The following is a 21,575-nucleotide window of genomic DNA, read 5'->3' on the forward strand; positions in this document are numbered from 1 at the left end:
TGTACACTCATTATCTTGAAATTTCAGTGGCACTGTATGTACAATTTGTTTACACCGTTGTGTAAAGGCAGCCAAATTTCGGGGGGGGGGGGGGGGGTGTTAATTCTTCTAACCACAAAGTGGCTGTAAGAATGGGTGAACACACAACAAAAGCCTCATTTACAATTAATGGTCTTTTTAAGACCTGTTAAGTACTCTGGTGCGGCTGCAATTAAGATGGGGCTGAAGCCCCATGAGCCCAATGGGTGTTGCCCGCATGTGTAAAGAACACTATTCGGTTTTGTTTGGTTGCATTTCTAAAACCAAGTCGGCTTTGGAAAAACAACAGGATACATTTCACTGGGTTGAAGCACAGAGTTCACAACTTCCCCTAGGTCACGTTGAACACCTCCAACCATTCATAGCTTTTAGCCAACAGGAGCGCTTTTCATGCTGAGATTTGTGGCTTATGAAAAGCTAAACGACACCTCCCAGAATGCAACCTAATGATTCATTGAGAACCAAGACCAGATTAAAGCCCCACAGATGACGCATTGCTTGGGAACCTTCCTGTAATGAGAAGTGTGATACTGCTTGGGCTGAGAGCACAGGCATGGCACTGCTGTGAGAGATCTTGCTTTTGCTTGTAGTGCTGGTGGACTGAGTCTAGCCGCTAAGGTCCAGGACAGCTTTGAAGATGACGGCTCCATGCACAAGTGTTTCATCCAATCCTGCTTTGCCTTTGCATTCTCTGGTTAAAAGTTGCGTTACTCTCATTAAAGGAACTAAGGGGCATATGTACAAGCCCCTATCGCAACTACAACGTCACTTTTACAGACGTCGTGGTGCCGATAGAGGCTGCACCTGATGTATGTATTTATTTATTTATTCATGCGATTTTATATAGCGCAAACTTTACCCGAAGGTGTCAGAGCGCTTTACATAAGAACCAGTTGAAAAACATAAGGACTTAGGATTACATGCGTTACGAAAGGATACAAACAGAAAAAAATTGCAAATGTACAAGATGTAAAGTCACACAAGGAGGAGATAAAAATACAATGACAGTGATGCTATCCTCCAAATGACACAGGAAAAGCGAGATCTAAACTATGATGGTCACTAGATTTCCATTTTCCCAGATTTTACGCAAGACATTCGTAACCTGTAAAACGAAAGTTGCAGCAGACCAGTATTCCTTTAGTCTTGCTATATCCGGCCAATCTGCGGGTCACACACCGGGAAAACATTATGTCTTTACCACTCCTCAGCAGGCCTAGGATTTTCATAAGAAGGCACTCACTTGTTGCCCCGGATCGTAAGGGGGAGCAGATCCAGATCAGCTTCCCTTTTCTCAGACAATGATTAATCTCTTGTGGCGCCGGTCGTGGTCGGTCTGGCTTGCTTCACTGTATTCGAAGGATGGCCTCGCCTGATCTCACTTGTTGGTCGTATTCCTCAACCAGGAAGGGTGAAGTGCAGAGCAGTTGAAACATTAACTCTGTGTGTGTGTCTGTGTATGTGGCTCTGTGTATGTGTGTGTGTGGCTGTGTATGTGTGTGTGTGGCTCTGTAGGTATGTATGCGTGTGGGACTCTGTGTGGGTCTGTGTGTTTGTGTGTGGCATTTGCGAGAGATTAAGCTATTGGAATTGTAAATGACAGTGCCATTTATTTATCTGTTTTCAAAACCAACACATACATAAAAATGTTGTCATTTACAATGCCAATAGCTCTAACTTTTTCAAAGGCGAAACCGTTGCATTGTAAATGCTTGTTGATTTTCTGGCCAGGGTCTGCTGTACGTGGGGGCTCTTTACAAGTACATTTATAGAAGTTCCCTCCTAGAAATTTGGCATGGCAAAAGTCACTATGGCCTGACGGCCCTGCTCTGGATGAGCTTCTAGGTTAAGGGTTTCCACCGATGGGCCAACTGGGTCTCCACCAGTGAAAACCATTCAATTTACCTATCTCTAAATAAAACGAGGAAATCAAGATGTTTTGCACTTTATCAAAGTCTAAATATCTGATATCATTGATGATGGGCAGGGAGGTTTCTACCTTTTGGACACAAAGGAGGCGAATAATTGGAACACTGTTACATATAGTCTGTAGGTTGCTTCAAATACTTTGTGTTTACTTTTAATCCTGTTCATGCCACTACTTAGCCTCAAAGGTTTTGGCCCTCCAATTTTAGTGAGAATTGGGCGTTGTGGGGGGTGGACTGCAGGCAGATACTGTGCTGTGTCTCTATACATCTTTGGAACTTAATTTGGAGTCTGGATTTGTGAATTCAACTCACTGTTCAACAAGTGCGATTGTGGGATCACCCAATAGTATTTTCTGATTAACCATATAGAAAACTGATGAGATGTCAAGGAGGATCAGGCCATATACTTACCAACATGCACCACTTGGGTGGCAAATGATGGTAAATTTCTTAAGATGTATCTCTTTATGTCATTTTCATGTTACAGTCAAAATAAACTTTGTAGAACATCTCCTCCTGATGTTTCCAGCCATTGCAAAAGGCCTTCCAGTGGCCTAATCCACCAGAACTTTCTGTTTTAATGTTAGAGGTTGGAGAAAGAAAACTGAATATGACTGGATTCCGTGATACCCATTTTGTGATGTGTGCCTACCCTACTATTACACCCCCCTGGAGTTAGAATAGTAATTTTTACCCCTACACTATCAAGCACTTACCCTACTATTACGCACAAAAGGAGTAAAAATTATAAATTTAAATATATTTTAAAAAATGAACATTAATTACAATTATTTATTAAACAATTTTTTTAAATTTAATTAATTTTAAATTAATATTACAAAAATTAAATACTTACCTATACTTACGTTGTAATGGCATGCGTTGTAACAGCACCTATGTTGTAATGCCATGCGTTGTTACGGAATGCGTTGTAATGGCACCGGCAGGGTAAAAGTTGCGTTGTAATGGCATGCGTTGTTAATGCATGCGTTGTAACGTCATACATCCCTGTCCATTGCATCACCTAGAGGCTTGAGTTGGCCTAACGGATAGGATGGCCGACCTCGAATCTGGGGATCTGGGTTCGAGTCTCTGCAACTACGCTGAACATCCTGTAATTCTGGGCAAATCACTTCATCTCCCATGCCTAAAAATATGAATGTGTCCTCATGTAACACAACGGGTGCTATTTAAAGAGCTCTGATACCCAATTTGCGTCAAGTTCGCACTATATAAAACTCTATAAAATGTCATTAAAAAAACATTTTGTAGAATTGGGGAGTTATCCATACCTGTAAATCATATACATATTTAGGCCAGGTCTGGTGGCCCAATAGACTAATGAATCCACTGCAGGAGCCTGCGTTTGATCTCATGGTCACAGGTTCAAATCCCGGTGGGTCCACTCAGCCTTTCATCCATCTGAGGTCGATAAAATGAGTACCATTGAGTTGGGTAACAATGAACATCTGTTATTCAGTGCCAAGACACCTCTGGATGAATGTGCGCTTTACAAATACACGTTATGTTATATGATTTTAAAAAAAAAATCCGAAAGGGTAAGGGAGCAGGAAAGGATTTTTTTTCATAGCATGGCTGCTATGTTTATTTAATCATAGATTTAAAACACTGACTAACCAGTGGTTTGGTCACCTCAACAATGCACAGTGAATGAGGATGTTGTTTCTACAAGACACTTGTGAGTAGAATTGGAGTACATTTATCAATAATTGTGCCTCTCTGAAAAGGGCAGTTTCATAATGTTTTACTGCTAGGTTCTTGTGATTCCAAACACGTTAATTAACACTTCCTACATAGTGTAATGAAACAAACACACTTAATTGATGACTCGCCTAATTGGTGTTTTTCCATGCAATGCGTGAACGCTGTGACTAGTGTGTTAATGAACCCCCTTTCAGAAGAGCTCAGCTTTGAGCAAACTTGTTATGGATGAATCTTTGTTTTTCCTGAGTCCGAGTTGAATCTGCAGTGGTACCTGGAAAACCTTTAACAAAGAACTTGTAGACTTTTGTTTGAACTAGACTTTTCAGAAGGGTTGAGTGTCAGGATGTCATTAACTAACAAAAATACCATCTGATACAAATATTCCGACTTAAATATTGCTTATATAAAATGTCGCTCCATTGAGTGCAAGTTTTCTATTATGAAATCCAATGGAGAATTAAATTTTTTTCTTATTATTATTAGTCTTTTTTCCCCGGAGTTTAATATAGCGTGAACTTGACCTGAATGTATCAGGTATCGGAGCGCTTTACATGAGCACCAGTTGTGTTACACAAGGGCACCTTAATTATTCTAGGCACAGGGAGATTAATTGATTTTCCCTGAATCACAGGATGTTGAGCGGCAATGCCGAGACTCAAACCAGGTTACTCTGATTTGAGATCCACTGCTCTAGCCGTTAGGCCACATCCTCTCCCCAAAGAAATATGTTTGTAAATGATATTAAGGATACAGTACATTTGTAATATGATATTTACGCCAAAGAATTCTGGCACCATAGCCACTGAAGCTACAGATTGAAATCCTAGAATTAGTGCCTCCACTGGCACATGATCTGGACACATTCCAATGCATCGCTGTTGAGCGCATTATTGTCATTACAGAGAGGGACAAAAGAGATGCAAATTTGTCTTGGCTCACCCGCAATGAGGCATTCCAGATCAGATGTATACAGAGATTTATATATAAATTGCAAACCTAGCTACAAAGCAAAAAAACACAGTTCAGGAAAACTGCTACAACATATACCATTTAAAAAGGAGCACATTAAATCCCAGACATGAGCTTATCAGAGAGGTGCAGCTTGAGTTAATATGACATAGCAGGCGCTAAGCCTACATCTTAGTGAACCAGGGCAACTCAATTAGAAAGCACAACTCTGATGGGTGGAAATGCTTGCATTGTTGTATCCCTCTGGAAATTGTGAGGTAAAAGGCATTTAAATATACTGTAACTCAGATGAATTACTAGTGGTTAGGATTAATTCATGTATTCCCATGAATGTTTGTACCATTTATCCGTATGGCCAGAACTTGGCCATACGTGGTGTCAAGCTGGAATTGCCATATGGACAGGGGTTAACTTAAGTGCAGATGGGATATAAGAGAGATGTTTAAACTGGCCTGCTCCTTTTCGGTCATGGCCAAGACTAATTGTGTTGACTTGCACTGTCATAGTCAAGCTAAAAATGATGGCACAGAATAGTACCAAGAAGAATTGCCAGTAGCTAAGATTAAAGAATTGCCATTCATCACATCAAAAATATCAGAACTTCAGTTTGTCTTTGCAGTTGGCCTGTAAAATTGTTGGTTCTATAGTCAAGATACTGTAAAGAGTTAGTCACAGGAATGAGACCCACATAATTTGTGCTTAAGAAAATTACTTAAGCAGCTAAAAGGAAATTATCATTGAGTGAAATCAAAGGTAAATTCCTGAAGGTGTGGAAGAAGGGCAGCATGGGATATGTTTTTATTTCTTTTTCAACATTAGCATATAAATGCAGCTGCTTCCAGAGAACAAATACTAGTCTACTTCTGAAGAATCCAACTCAAAATTGAGCTTTGGTTGAAAATCTGAAAAATATCTCTCCACGATGACTTCCATCTCTATTTTTTAAGGCCTATGAACAATATAATGAACGATTTAGGGTGAGTGTAATTCGCACACTACTGTGGTTCTGGGCAAATAGTGGTAGGTCTGCTCCAGCATTTCAATGTTGTCTTTCTGTTTCTTTCTTTTTAATGTAGAGCAATCTACGCTCAGTGTGTTGAATGCTCTAATAGTAATATAACCCTTTTGATCACAAAAATAGGAAGAGACTTCTGCTTTGGGCTATGTCAGTCATTGAAGTCCCTGAACCCAAGTTGTAGAGTCGAGGACGTGGTCCTAGAACAAAGTGAGAGGGCCTTTAACTACTGGGATAGTTGAAGGCAGAAAATGGCAAATTATGAATTCAACAGTCATGTGCTGCTAGAGATATATTATCACTCTTTCCTCAATTAATGCAATGAAGTTTCTGTAAGCGAGGGAAATTCCCCCAATGGAGGTGTTAGTCTGGACTTTGCAGTGTGCCCTGTGCATGTTTGTGCCGGTATTTATGTAGAAGAAAGACAATCATTGTATAAAGTTCCTGAATGCTCGGGAGCATCTGAGCACTGTCACCAGCCCATCAGAGTCTCACCTCAAAACCACACCAAACTACACACTGAATAGCCACAGTAACAGTAGCTTCGTGAGAGGAGAGGGATCTTGAAGGGATCTATATTCTCAGTGTTTAACTTCAGACATTTGTTACTCATCCAGTTGCTGGCATCCACATAGAGTTATGCAAGTTGGTAGCAGCAGACTTGATGTCATCAGTACCAGTAACAATTATCTAAGTACTATCCACATAAGAGAAGATAGAAAGTCCAAATTACCTAATCTAGGCAGCTAAAGGAGAGACGTGTAAGTTAAATAGGGTGGTGTCATTGAGGAGCCCTGTGGGCCCTTAGAAGGTAAAAAAAAAAGGATTTAGAGGAGTATCAATTACAGATCAACATCTGTGATCTACCCAATAGGAATGAAAGTAATGCCTGAAGTGCTTTGTTTTTGATCCCTAACTGGGCGAGACGGGTCACTTACATGGAGTGTCTAATGGTGTCAAAAGTCGCTGAGAGATCCAAAAAAATATGCACAGCGGAACCACCTTTGTCAACTATGCTTCTAATTTCATTGCTAGCCACTTTCACAACCAACTCCATGCTGTGACCGCTTCTAAAACAAACAGAGACTGGTCAAGTAGGCCATGCTGATCTATCATGGTTGACAGTTCTGTATTCAATGGCCTCTATAGAGCTTTTGCCAGTAAAGTCTATACAAAGAAAGGTCAGTAGACTCTTTAGCTCTTTTGGATTTTCAGAGGGTTTTTTAATAAGGGAAATTATCATAGTACCTTTCCATATGCTAAGAAAAGTGCCAAAATCGACGATAATCAAACTTTACATCTGTGTAAAATGCTTAGAAATAGTGTCAGGAACCAACCATAGTATATGAGGAGTGAAAAAGTCCCATGAAGAGCCCGATTTTGTGGTTACAATAAAATGCGGAATTGCTTGTTCCCTGAGGGAAGAGAATCTTTCTAACACTGAGGGGCTTTCAGGTAGATTGCCTGCAACGAGACCATGACATAATTTACATGAAATGCTAGGAGATATTCGTGGTAGATAGTACCAATCTTTGTTTGAAAAATGTTAGCTAGTTCTTCACAGAAGGCCTTTGTGGATTCTTGGTATAGGGAGTTAACCTGTCTAGATAGAAACGTAACCACTGAGGAAATGCTCCTTAGTAGGAGTTTTTGTGTTGTCAACTTTAACTTATGTGTATTTACTTTTTTCTTATAAGATAGCCTTATATATTTCTTTTTCTGCCAAATTATAATATTTTCTTCCGTTTGTGACATTTCTATTTCAACAATTTGAGTGTTTCAGAGAATAAAGGCACAGCTGGAACTGCTTGCTTAGATTGAGACTGTAGTTACTATGTTGGTCGGAGTTGCCTCCGACTGGCACCATTTCGGGGAAGGAACTGCCCGACAATAGGTCGGCGGTTCCAAATGCGCAATTAGGATGCAAGCACACTATGTGCAGTCACAAACTTCCATTTTTTCAATGGGAGCTTGTGCAGGTGGCTGAAACTGCCCACAGCACAAGTTGCCATTGGAAAATTGAGGGTCAAATGCGGAGGGCCAGGGGGCAAGGGAGCCCTAGTAGGGGCCCCAAAGTCAGTTTCCGACAGCCCATCCATGTTGGAAAGGCCCACATGGATGGGCTGTCGGAAACCGACATAATCGCGACGGCGGAAACTCTGTCCTTAAGGGATGATGAGGGCTTTCCGACTAGCCAACGGGCTCCATGAGCCAGTCGAAAATGCATTGGATTCCCCTGCCAGTTTAAACTCCGCCCACCATCATCATATTATGCTCGTTGAACAATGTCCGTCAGAAAGCCTCCGACCAGCAGTTGGAGGCTTTCCAACCGATATTGTAATTAGGTCCTTATTGTCTCTAATTGAGGCAAGTGCCGGAGGCTTTCTGACCTACATTGTAATTATGACCTTATTGTCTCTACTAGAGGTAAGTGCCTCAGTGAGCCAGACCTTTTAAGCACTAGCAGCATCGCCAGCCGCCTTTGGGCAAGAAAAGGAAGAATTAGCAAGCCTGCACTAAGATTGATACAATTAAATGTATCCCATGCACGCATGTGGATACCACATGGGGCTAGAATAGGGTGGTTGGATATCACAGAAATTAAACTCATCAGCCATGTGATCTGAACGGGTCAGCAAAATACTTTCTTTAAGGCAAAGGCTCTGAGTTAGTGCCCTGCCGAGTAGGTCAGGCTTTTACCAATTGTGTGAAACCAAAACTTGACTTAGTGTTCATAACTATATCTTTATAATTAGGACTTCTGGTTTTATGGTATTTATTTTTTTAACATTTCTGTCTGTATTTATCCATATTTATTTCTTTGCCATCTTATTGGTATTTTTCCATATTTATTTTGTGTTTTGAGAATAAATTGATAAACACATATTTCTGCATTTATTTAACTAAAACACATGCACTCATACTTTAATGCCTGCCACATTTTAGCTAATTAAGCAGACAAATATAACAAAACACTACGCTCATATGTAAATATTAGCATTACATACAAGCATTTATTAACGTATTCCTTCATTGAAGGAAATTTGATGCTGTTTTTTTAAATCTCCATGATGCTTATCTGCTCAGCTGTTGGCCTTGAATTCATGAAGGACAGCATTGAAAGTCATTCACAAGAAGCACAATTTTCAGTATTTTTCCGCTTTTAAAAATAAATACAGACAGGAAACACATTGTTTTCTGTCTGTATTTATCTGTAAAAATCAGTAAAAATGGAAAACTAGGAGCCTTATTTATAATTAAAGAGTTCAAAATAGAAATGAAAATCCCCACGGAGAGTAAAATATGATTTATCTAAAAAAGGTTCCAAAAGTGCAAAATCTGGCTGAGGCTCAGGAGGTCGAAAAATGAGTATTCCTGGCTGGGTATGGCTGGGATTGATCTAAGTCCTGAAAGAAAGGGCCTCCCAACACCTGCAGCAGGAACCCCAGTAGTGCAGTAGAATGAAGTGCGACAGACCACTGCAAGTCCGCCCCTACTTTATTAATCTGATCAAGCCTTGAAATGGTGAAGCTGCTAGGAATTGCTTTAGCTAGATCAGGACCAGAGGACTCATGCAAACGGGTTTCCAGTGGTGTAACACAGGCCCCCCCAGCCCCAGCAGTGCCAAACTCTAGGGGCCCCTTCAGCACAGTTCTCCGGCCAGAGAGCTCCTTAATGAGTTCAGAGGGGCCCCTCCACATACCTTTCACAGGGGCCCTCTCAAGTTTTGTTACGCCAGTGCGGGCTTCTGTTACAAAAATAATATCTGGGCTGTCCAATTATATGAATTCCTCAAATTCAAATGTTTCTCTCACTAAAGATCTAGCATTGATCAAGAAGCATAATATATCAGGTGCCACTATATTAGTATCAAGCACAGAGGATACAGCTATAGTGAAGGGGACACATGGCGGGTATATTAGGCAGACATGTCTCACCATACTCAGAAAGATAAATAGTGGAGAAATCACAGTGTGAACATGAGAATGAATTAAAATAATCACAAACTCAAGAGTTAAAAGAGCACATCTATTCCAATTACCTGAATTATGAAATGATAGAAGCGCCTCTCTGTAGTAGGTATGTCTACTGAAGTTTCTCATTTAATAGATCCAGGAGTTTTGGCACTAGATGCTGCCTGGGTGCAGATAAGCTTCTACTTGGCCTGCCTTTGGTGTGCAAATGGCTCGCCCGCTGTGTGGATGCCGATGTACTGCCTTGATGTTTAAAAAGCTCACATAATAAAGAGGCATGGCTATGGCCATGACGCGGCAGCCAAACACAAGGGTGGTTAAAAGAAATGCAAACTGGAGTCAAGTTATTTCCACTTATACAGAGGGTTCCCCCTCAGAGTTAAGCATAATGGAAATTAACTCTTAGTTAAAATAAAAGTGTGACAGTTAAAAACATAAACCTAAAGTAAATGAAGGGATAACCCCTCCAATATGGCACCCAAAGTGGTGTGTAACCAGGTGCGCCAGACGGCAGCACAAAGTGCTGTAAAAGAAACTAAATACATCGCTGTCAGAGTACAAAGATCAGAAAATAAAATTTAAGGGGCTCTCTGATGGGGCTAAGCCAAGCCTACTTGGAGATCAACACATTAATGGGAGAGGTGATACAATATAAGGTACATTTTGATAGGATTCAACATTTTACAAATGATACAATCACAGTATATTTCGCTTGTTCTTAATTTCATGACATTTTACTTATCGGCAGTTTTTATTCAGAGGGGGATTAAATGACATGCCCACCCTCATAAGATTTTCAATCAAATGCTAAAGCGTGGAACAGACCCCAGACAGCACCTCACCCCCTTGGGCGCTCAAAGTTCACTTTTGAACATACAAATGTTGATACAGTATACATTGATATGTCTGATTGGACCCCTTTCAGTGTTTAATTTGTAAAAAATGAAGTGCAGGAGCCCTCGTCAGGAGGTCACCGCAGTTTGCACTTCACATTGCCAGTGTACTTACTCAATTTCTAACCATCACACTGCTACAAGTGTGACAATTCAGGCTGTTCGAGGCCGCCAATGCTTTAAGAATGGCTTGGGTGGCAGATATTAGTTATTTTGAATGTATATTGAATTAACAAACAACAGTTTTTCTGCTCATCTTTGAATTACACAAACAGCACCACCATGTGGCAGCTGTCATAGGTGCAGGTTCCGGCAATTAAGTGCCGGCACTGCACCGGAAACCACTAGCTCAAATTAACCACTGCCGCCCTGCAGATGCCACTGCACAGGAGCTAGAAATGATTAGTTACATTTTGTATGTTACAGAACCGTTACTTGAATGTGTTCCCTAGTGTACACAAAAATCTCTAGAATAAAGGTGTAACTCTGGGTATTTTTTGTTGTTGGCATAGAAGGAGCTCTCGTAACTCCGCTAGTGTTTGGGAGTTGTGGGGTACCCCACTGACTGCCGGGAAGGATGCTTATAACTCCATCCAAAGCAGTGGGACGGGATGCGTACACTGCATCCAGGCTCCTGAAAATGTTTATTCAGTGGACACGACCCCAGTAAGCGTTGGCACTTTATAGAAAATGGTCATTAATTAGATTTGGGGAAGCTTATATTTCAGGTTTGCCTAGGTAACACAATTTCTTTTTGTGATTAACGGAACTTTTTAAAAGTATCCGTTTTTCAGCAATGCAAAAAAAAGAAAATTCATTTGAAAATGGAAAGCATGCAAAATAATCGAATTTACAGCAATATCTTTCAGCCGCGGCCGGCAGTGGGAGTACCTGCAGGGCGGTGACGTGGGAAGGGGGAGGGGCAGGGTGGGGGGTAGTAATGTATGGATTACGGAGTCTCCCAGGTAAGTAAACATTTAAATAAATAAAACGAATTTCGTTGAGTGCACTGTATCCCCAAATGCGATGCAGTGCGTGCAACGAAATTAGTTTTACTTATTTAAATGTTTACTTACCTGTAGAACTCTGTAATCCATACATTACTACCCCCCACCCTGCCCCTCCCAATCCCCACATCACCGCCCTGCAGGTACTCCCACTGCCGGCCGTGGCTGATATCTTTGTAAATGGCTTTAAAAAACAAACAAAAAATTGACCATGAAGTGGAACTGAAGTACCATGTCTTCTTAACATTTTTTTATCGTATTCTACCTATCCGTTCTTCACATGTACCTGATTTCATTCTGTCTAGGACCCTACTAAACTGTCTTGAATTTGTTTTACTCTTTACTGTGCAGCGCTCTGTTACCCTATGTTGGGTCTTGTTCGCGCTATACAAAACTCCGAAAATAAAATAAAATAAAATAAAGTCCGCTCTATAATATGAAAAGTTATCTATGCAGTCCTTTATCTTAAAACAAAAGGAAAGATATTTTGGTACCAAAAAAAAAAGTGAATGCCCAGTCCTATGGGACTACTCTATTTATTAATCTGCACACCATACCCACTCACACCAACACTATAGGTGCGATGCCAATTTATTTCAGCCTTTTAAAATAGGTCGTTTAAAAGCATAAACGATATAAGGGTCATTATAGCTGAAAGCATACACCAGCAACCAGCAATAGATTTGCACGCATGCTTTTGATTAATGGCAAGTGAGTAAATGTATTGGAAAGCAATTTCTCAAATAATTAAGTAATACATTTTTGGGCTACAACGTTTATGAGCAGGACTTAATCATCTGAAGCTAGAGATATGTTTTTCATTGATATTCGCAGACAAGGATGGGAAGTTAGGACACACTGTGCTCTGATATCCATTTGCAAATACCTATAATGTAGGGCAAGGTTTTTCTGGATCGAGGCTCATACATTTTTTGTGAAATATTACTATGCATTCTATGCAGTTGTTATTAAAGATACTGTGCCATCAGCTTTTTGCAGCATCAACATGAACTTTGTCAACAGCATCTATTTCTTTTGTCAAACTTATTAAATATAAGTAGGGCTCCCGGTTTTATGGTATTTTTTTATTTTAATTTCTGTCTGTATTTATCCGTATTTATTTTTGGGTATTTGCCCATATTTATGTTGTGTTTTAACGATAAAGGGACTCGTCAAATGGTACATTTCCATATTTATTTAACTCTTAGACGTACCTTCATATATGGATGTCTGTCGCATTTTAGCACATTAAGCAGCCACTTAACACTATACAACACACCCCTAAACTCACAGGTACATATTAGTGTTATACTACAAATATATGTTAACGTATGCCTGTATTTAAGAAAAGCTGATCCTATTTTGTAATCCCCCCATGCTGTCTATTTTCTCAGTTGTGGCCTACAATTCATGAAAGACAGCATCGAGAGTCTTTCACAAAAAGCACAATTTTCAGTATTTTTCAGATTTTAAAAATAAATATAGACAGAAAACAAAGTGTTTCCTTTGTCCATATTTTTTAACTGTTTAATGTAAAAGCATTTTCATGAAGAATAACATTATTGATTCAAACACATTTTCAGTCTCCCAACTAATGTGATTCTACTAGGAAAAGATTGACAATTCTTAAAACAAATGTTTTCCTGTTATCACTTTAATAGCATTTGAGTATTGTGTGTAATATGGACAGATCAGAAGTTCTGTAAAACATGCAATAAAGGACGTATGATGGAAAACATTCCTTTCCCAAAAATCTATTTTTAGACACATTTACACATGTACAACCAGTGGAAAAAAAATATTATTCATAGTATGGCGAGCACAATGTTTTAGTTTTACAGGTGTAGTTGACACCTTATGTTGTGAGTTTAAAAGCCTGAAACAATCCAGTTGGTAAAGTAGCTGTCCGTTTTGTGTTGGCAAGGTTGTGTGAAGGTTAATTTTTTTTATTTCAAGCAAATACCACAAAGAAAAGATAAAAGAAAACGTTTGTGCTGTCTAAATACAGTGGCTATGTTGCCTGTAATAAACATTTTTTTTTTTTAAAAGAACCAGTTTATAATTTTAATACAACGACACAAGTGCTTCATATCAGGCTGGTACTTTAAACAGGTATGGAAACCCTTGTTAGTTTTAATGGAAAATATGATTCTAATTGGCACAAAGAAAAAGTACTGTTCACTTTAATGTGCTGTAACCTGGAAACATAGTATAAACACTCAAAGTCGACTAGAAGGTGAAAAAAAGCTAAAGAATAGAAAGAAAAGGCACTAGCAAAGTAAAGCGCTAGTCCAATAATCCTGGCTTTTAAGTGCACTTATTTTTAGGTGAATGTGCACATGTGATCGGGTAAATGCTGCCAATCACATTGCCAGACGAATAGATGAAGAGGGCTGATCCCGAGACCCTGTATGTATGTATGTATATATATCCATGTATTTTTAGTGAGAATTTTATTTACTTACTGAATGAGCTGCAGTTTTCTCCTACTATATGAAACCCGCATTTACCGTATTCAAGAAGAGTGTCTTTCACAAATAAACTATATATTCCAGTACACATACAGAGGGAATTTAAACATCAGTCCGAACTAGAGGCAGAACCGAGCCTCTAAGAATGGCTGAGCAAAAGATGAATATTTTCTGAGAGAAGATGCTTGTTCAGTTTCCAAGAATTGTACCAGAGGCTGGTTAGTCAGAGGGGAACTTTCAGTGAGCAAGTGAATTACTCTAGGAGGCTTAAAATACTAAAACGCTGCTAAAAACTTGGGCAGCATATCTGTTTAAAATATTTGTTTAAAAAATATCAGAAACAATACTTTGCATAGTTACTCTTTAATTCCTACAAACTAAGTAAACTCTTGACAAACAATGAAAAGAGACTCTGAGGGATGGACAGTGTGTGTGATAATATCCTCAGCTCATAAGTCTGATATTTGTGGTGACCAGTTTCGGCATATGTCAGAACTTACAGAGGCCTCACTCTCATTGTAATATTGGAACCTGGACATTTTCTATCTTACCTCATTTTCAGAGTGGTTCTTGCTCTACTGTCCATGTTTTCCTGAGGTGATTGTGAATCCTCATCATTGTACTTTTTGTACTTTTCAACCCCATGTGATTTTGCACGTTACCTATTGTTTTGGTTTCTGGGAATCCTTCACCGATGTCTTCAATGGGAGGCCGGACTTGCAGCCTTCATCATACTTGTCAGAGTATGATAAGGAGGGAGGGCCAATATGGGAAATGTGGCTAATTTTATGACAGATTCAGTTATATCTCAGCAGTATTGCAAAGCCAGCACCCCCCACCTGACAAAGTATAACTCATATTCTGGGGAAAAAATTATATATTTCTGACAAAACATTATGCATAAAATGTGTTGTCCATCAGTACTTTCGGTCATTTTTACTTTTTAAAACAATGTTTTGACAGAAAATTGCTAGCTTACCTGTATTGTTAGATGTGTCTTAATTGGATGATTAAACCAGTTCATCAGCTTTTCTTTTTTCTTTCCCTAGCGTGTCGGCCTGGGTTCTACAAGTCCACATCCACCAATGTTAGCTGCAGCAAGTGCCCGCCACACAGCTACTCCCATGTACACAGCTCGGAGGCATGCGTGTGCGAGAGGGGCTTCTACCGGGCTGAGTCCGATGCCAAGTCCATGTCTTGCACAAGTAAGTTTTCCACTTTAGGAAGCAGGCGACTACTACTCTACGTCTAATTCTGGCTCCACACTGACATAGTTGTATGCTCCTGAGAACAGCAATGTACCTTCTAGAGAGTCTGAACCCTCAATAAGAGAGAAGCCTAATATTCTTCCCAAAAATATTATTTGGTGGAAAAGGGCAGTCATCACTGTTCTCAATGGTTGACAATAAAACACAATGCATTAAAAAAAAAATATTGGCGTTTTATACAGCACGAAATTGACCTGAAGGTACCAGCGCACTTTACATGAACACCAGTGCCATTACAGATGGACACATTCTTTTTGTTAGGCATGGGGAGATTAAGTGATTGTCCCAGAATGGCGGATGCTGAGCATCCCTGCCGAGACTTGGACTTGGTTCCCTAGCTTCGAGGTTGACCGCTCTAGCCATTAACCCACATCATCTACCTTATCGTATAAGTCATTCTGGGTTTCAGCTCTTGACAAACACCACCACTCCAGCAGTGGATGCCTACTGCCAACATCATGCAATTATAAACACAAGACCTCTAATCTGACCTATTAGTCTTTCAAAACAGAATTAATCAAAACCTTTCAACAGGAATGCAACATCAAGAAAAGGTATTCAAATAGACATAATATTCTTTAGTATTTCATTTATTTTCATTTTCAAAGTTTGAGATAGATAAAACATTTTTTTAGCATTTTTTTGATACTTTATGACACACGGCAAATAAATAGTTCAGTGCTAGAGATACATTATTTGTAATCAAAAAACTTTTTTGAACCCCACATAAAAAACCGAACAGTGCTACCTATCTTTCAATCATTCATACTACCTCATTCATACATTTTATATCCACATTCTAATTAGTGGCTAAATACAATAAAAGACAACAAAAAACAGCAATACATCTAAGAACCTCATTTGATCTTTTATCATTGAATATCCATTTCTTTTTTCTTGCTGGGTTTAATTCATATGATACTATTTCTTTTGGTTCTTCTTTTGTTTATTTTTCTTTATACTGGGGTCTCAGATGTATAGGGCCTACGTACGTTTCGGTGATCTGATAGATTTGAATCACCTTCTTCAGGGCCAGACAGATACATAAACATACATGTAATAAAATTAGGGGGTTCTCCACATCTGAAAAACGAAATATAATATGCTGCATATTAGTTGCAAAATATGTGTTGCATCCTGTTCTGCAAAAATAAAAAGTAAGCTTAAATTCAGTACATGCTATTGTGAAGATACTGGCCCACATAGTGATGCCTATATTGAGAAAATATTCTTCATGTGACCAAAGAGATTAGAGATCCATAGGTTCATATTATGTGTTAGTAGGAAGGAAATGACGTTGTTAGAATAAATAGACATGCAATTAATATGTGGAGTCAGAGCCCAAAAGGGACAGAAAAAGAGTTTTTCCAAAGTGTCTCTAGGTTTGAAATACTCTCTGTGTTTAAACCAACCACCTAAAAGGTTCAAGTTTAGATATACCTACTTGTAGAATGTAAAGGCCGATGTGCAATATAGGATAGGCAGAGTAGTATCTCATATGTATGTGGCTCTAGATCAAGTCCTGAGGGGAGAAAAATTAAAATGTAGCTACCATTTATTGATTGTAATAGTCTTGATTTTAGCGAGAGGGGGGAAAAAACACAACTGCTACCTGTTAGATGTTTGAGATCGTGCACATCGTATCTGTATAATGTGGTGCAAACGTCATTTATGATGCTGGAGAGAATCAAGGTAGCTATATGGTCAAAACGTCTCGAGTAGAGACTAAATCCTAAAAGGAAAACAGGTTTGTACATTATAAAGCTAGTCAATTATACTGGAAACTAAAAAGCCTTGTATTCAACCACCAATGAGCCAACCATGAGTACTATAAATTTGACGAGCTAACAAAATACAATGCCAGATGGTTTCTGCAGAAATCTTTATTCCATTATAATAGCGTGATTTTTTATCTATTAGATAACCTGAGTAAATATATATGTAGAGTACATACTTTTTTCAGATGTACAGCTCGTAGGCTATATCACCGATATCTCCCTATGGTTTTTCCCAAACAGGATAATACAAACCTAAGTTGAGCCGTACCTAGCCTTACAAATATTCGAGGGTAAAAGATATTAAGCACTTATTACTATCTTGAGTAGTTTAAGGTAAGATGTGTTCTTCCATTTTTATGCGATCAAATTCATTAGAGTAGTGCAACTTTTTAGTTTCCAGTATAAATGACTAGCTTTATAATGTACAAACCTGTTTTCCTTTTAGGATTTAGTCTCTACTCGAGACGTTTTGACCATATAGCTACCTTGTTTCTCTCCAGCATCATAAATGACGTTTGCACCACATTATACAGATACGATGTGCACGGTCTCAAACATCTAACAGGTAGCAGTTGTGTTTTTTTCCCCCTCTCGCTAAAATCAAGACTATTACAATCAATAAATAGTAGCTACATTTTAATTTTTCTCCCCTCAGGACTTGATCTAGAGCCACATACATATGAGATAACTACTCTGCGTATCATATATTGCACATCGGCCTTTACATTCTACAAGTAGGTATATCTAAACTTGAACCTTTTAGGTGGTTGGTTTAAACACAGAGAGTATTTCAAACCTAGAGACACTTTGGAAAAACTCTTTTTCTGTCCCTTTTGGGCTCTGACTCCACATATTAATTGCATGTCTATTTATTCTAACAACGTCATTTCCTTCCTACTAACACATAATATGAACCTATGGATCTCTAATCTCTTTGGTCACATGAAGAATATTTTCTCAATATAGGTATCACTATGTGGGCCAGTATCTTCACAATAGCATGTACTGAATTTAAGCATACTTTTTAGTTTTGCAGAACAGGATGCAACACATATTTTGCAACTAATATGCAGCATATTATATTTCATTTTTCAGATGTGGAGAACCCCCTCATTTTATTACATGTATGTTTATGTATTTGTCTGGCCCTGAAGAAGGTGATTCAAATCTATCAGATCACCGAAACGTACGTAGGCCCTATACATCTGAGACCCCAGTACAAAGAAAAATAAACAAAAGAAGAACCAAAAGAAATAGTATCATATGAATTAAACCCAGCAAGAAAAAAAGAAATGGATATTCAATGATAAAAGATCAAATGAGGTTCTTAGATGTATTGCTGTTTTTTGTTGTCTTTTATTGTATTTAGCTACTAATTAGAATGTGTATATAAAATGTATGAATGAGGTAGTATGAATGATTGAAAGATAGGTAGCACTGTTCGGTTTTTTATGTGGGGTTCAAAAAAAAGTTTTTTGATTACAAATAATGTATCTCTAGCACTGAACTATTTATTTGCCATATGTCATAAAATATCAAAAAAATGCTAAAAAAATGTTTTATCTATCTCAAACCTTGAAAATGAAAATAAATGAAATACTAAAGAATATTATGTCTATTTGAATACCTTTTCTTGATGTTGCATTCCTGTTGAAAGATTTTGATTAATTCTGTTTTGAAAGACTAATAGGTCAGATTAGAGGTCTTGTGTTTATAGTTGCCTTTTCTCTCCCCCCTCTAGACCTAAAAAGTAAATTTGGGAGTACCCTTTTTATGATTTTTTTTACTGCCAACATCATGACCTCTATTTCTGATAGCTTAAACTTGACTCGATTGTCAATAATCTGTCATTCATGATTGAAGCAGATCAACTATGGAACGAACTGCCAACCGCCCTGAGACTGTCTGTGGATCTAATTCACGTTAGGAAAGGGCTTAAAACATGGCATGTTCCCCAAAAATTAAAGTGTGGCGTAAGACTTGATAATAGCCTGAATTTTGCAGATCACCGGCATACTGTATAGCACCCTGTGTGTTATTGATTACTAAGACAGCGCCAGGATAGCTTTATAAGTAATTTAAATAAATAAATTAGCAGGTGTAATGATAATTTAACGTTGCTTTTGTCTACCTTCCGAAAACTCTGATTGTAATTTGCCTGTGTATAAAAGGGAACTCCAGTTTAATCGATACCAGCCAGCGGCCATAGATGAAAACCAAGGAGGAACGTTGCTGAGCATGAACCTTCAGGGACTCAACAGACGAAGGGAGCTAGATCTGAATTTTGGAATGAGCTCCTATCCGTTAATGTCATGGTGTGTTACCATGTTCTGGAGGAAGGTGCAGGTGACCTTTTTTTTTAGATCATATAAGCAACAATTTAATTTGTAACTTTTATAGACGAAAGAATGTTAAGAAGTAACCATGTAACACTGCAATACAGAGCAAATATTCAATGCACTTTGATATGACCGATATTAGATGAGCTGTTGAAGGAAGTACAGAGGCAATACAGTGGTGACACCCTTCACCAAAAGCTCAACAGCTACAGTATTTTCCAAGCTTGTGCAATTTTCAACCTAAAGAGGAGCTGCTGCTGTTTCATGTTGACTTGCTGAGAGCCACAGCAGAAAACCAGAATTGCCCTTGCTCACAAACTGTGAACTGTCTGCAGATTATAGCCGAATCCTTTAGCAGTGTTTTGTCATAAGTGGCACCACGGTGTACAGGAAATGGCATTTGTCCATCTAATTCAAGGAGGTTGTCATCCACACAGGTGAACAAAATGAAATGATAATTCACTTTACCATCAACCTGGCATTGACTTTCTTCTACAATTCCATCCTGGGCTGCCCGAAAAGCATTTTTCAGCTCAGGATGCTGTGCCTTTTCCTCCTGAGTGAAATCTGCACTGTCAATAAGAAAGAGCAGACCCTTTACCACAGCATAATTTCTCTTGGTTGTTAGCAACTGCATGAATTAAACCAGTGGTGCCACCCAAGTTGGAAAGTGTTTGAATAATAAAATACACTTTAGGTAGTTTTCATTCCCACTCTGTTCTGCAGCTTGCTTTTCTCAAAAGCTTTCATGCTGAGAGGTGAGGGGAAAGAGGAGAAGTAATGGCACAATGGACCAGGGACAGATTCGAGAGACTCGCCGGAGAATTCCAGCTTGTGCCACCCAGGAGCCACACACAGCCATCTCGGGGTCTTGGTCAGCTTCTCTGGGTTCATCTCCATAATCTTGTACTGCATTGTGGCAATGTTTCCTGTAGGCAACTAAGAAATATACAACAGCAAACATATCACTCTACTCAATGCAACCATTTACATAAGCAATACATATAACCGCACTGGTCATCGGTCTTTCCTGACAAACAGTGATAAATTGCTTAGTTGTGAATAGCCCCATAGAGCCCAATGTTTAGTGCAGCCTGTGAAGGAGCCATCAGGCTCAGGTGTTTCTCACTCAGGATGTTTCTCTAACTTTAGAGGGAGTCTAACTTGGAGCATGGCTTCCCTGGAACTGTTTTCAACTCCAGTGGCTACCTGGGGCCATATTACACAATGAAGGAAAATGCGCAGCATGTATAATGCGGCCGCTGGTTGTAGAGTTCCAGTACCACCAGAAATTATAAACCTGGCACTTGGTTTGCTGGAATAATTTGTTATGGATACACCGCATAAAATCCATTTGGTATGGAGCCACATACTGATAATGTCTCTAGAATGGCTTACACATTGTGTGTCTTCTGTGAGCATGTACAACGTAGATTTAATACCAGCTCCCTGTTGTGCTGCGATCGACCTGGTTAGGCATTGTTCATTATACCTTTCATGACATTCCCAAATCACTTATCAGCATTCTGAACATGGGGCTGTCTTGTTCTGATGGAGTTGGCACTATTTTCTGCAATAGTTTGTCTATGAATATCCTTTTCCTCACAGAGTCTTCAAGTGACCAGAAGGAACAAATGTAGATATTGCTTTCTACAGATGAGGCAGGACAGATGGGAGTATCACCAGATTAATTCTCATCCTTTTAGTCATGCTGATTGATGAAATATCCACATCCTAGTTCGCTTAAATATGCCAGCACAATGCTGCTTTAACATAGTGGGGCCATGGTCTATTACTTCCTAGATATAGATATACATATGATACTGGACAGTGACGCTTAGAAAGACTCATATGGATCATTAGTTTCTACTGAAACACTTCTGGAATTTTATCCCTGATAAAGTCCTAGTAATGGGCGAAACGTATTGGCTTGGCTGACTCAATCAGTGTGAGATGTTTCAATAAACAAAACAAGAAAACATCAGAATAAAATGTGAGAATTCTTACAAGAAATTGTGATTTAATCCTTCTGGGTGAAGGGAAGATGAATGTAAAAGTTTCTACATAGACCATGGGCCGCTGAAATTTAATTTGAATATACTTTTCTAAGAGTGTTTCTCGCTATTCTTTACATCATGTATTCATGCACGGTATGTTATGTGTGGCAGA

The 21,575-nt window shown here is 39.0% G+C and overlaps 1 protein-coding gene and 1 pseudogene across 2 annotated transcripts in view; one reads left to right on the forward strand and one right to left on the reverse strand.

Annotated features, from left to right (window-relative positions):
• Positions 1-21,575, forward strand: part of LOC144791256 (ephrin type-A receptor 3-like) — a 508,479-nt gene that overhangs the window by 264,610 nt on the left and 222,294 nt on the right. For both annotated transcript variants that reach the window (XM_078665908.1, XM_078665909.1), the window contains exon 4: positions 15,071-15,226. In XM_078665908.1, coding sequence (XP_078522034.1) covers positions 15,071-15,226 — 156 coding nt within the window. The remainder of the gene's footprint in view (positions 1-15,070; positions 15,227-21,575) is intronic.
• On the reverse strand, positions 19,669-20,321 carry LOC144791992 (ubiquitin carboxyl-terminal hydrolase isozyme L1 pseudogene; annotated as a pseudogene).

Source organism: Lissotriton helveticus, chromosome 11, assembly GCF_964261635.1.
Source record: "Lissotriton helveticus chromosome 11, aLisHel1.1, whole genome shotgun sequence".
Taxonomy (NCBI): domain Eukaryota; kingdom Metazoa; phylum Chordata; class Amphibia; order Caudata; family Salamandridae; genus Lissotriton; species Lissotriton helveticus.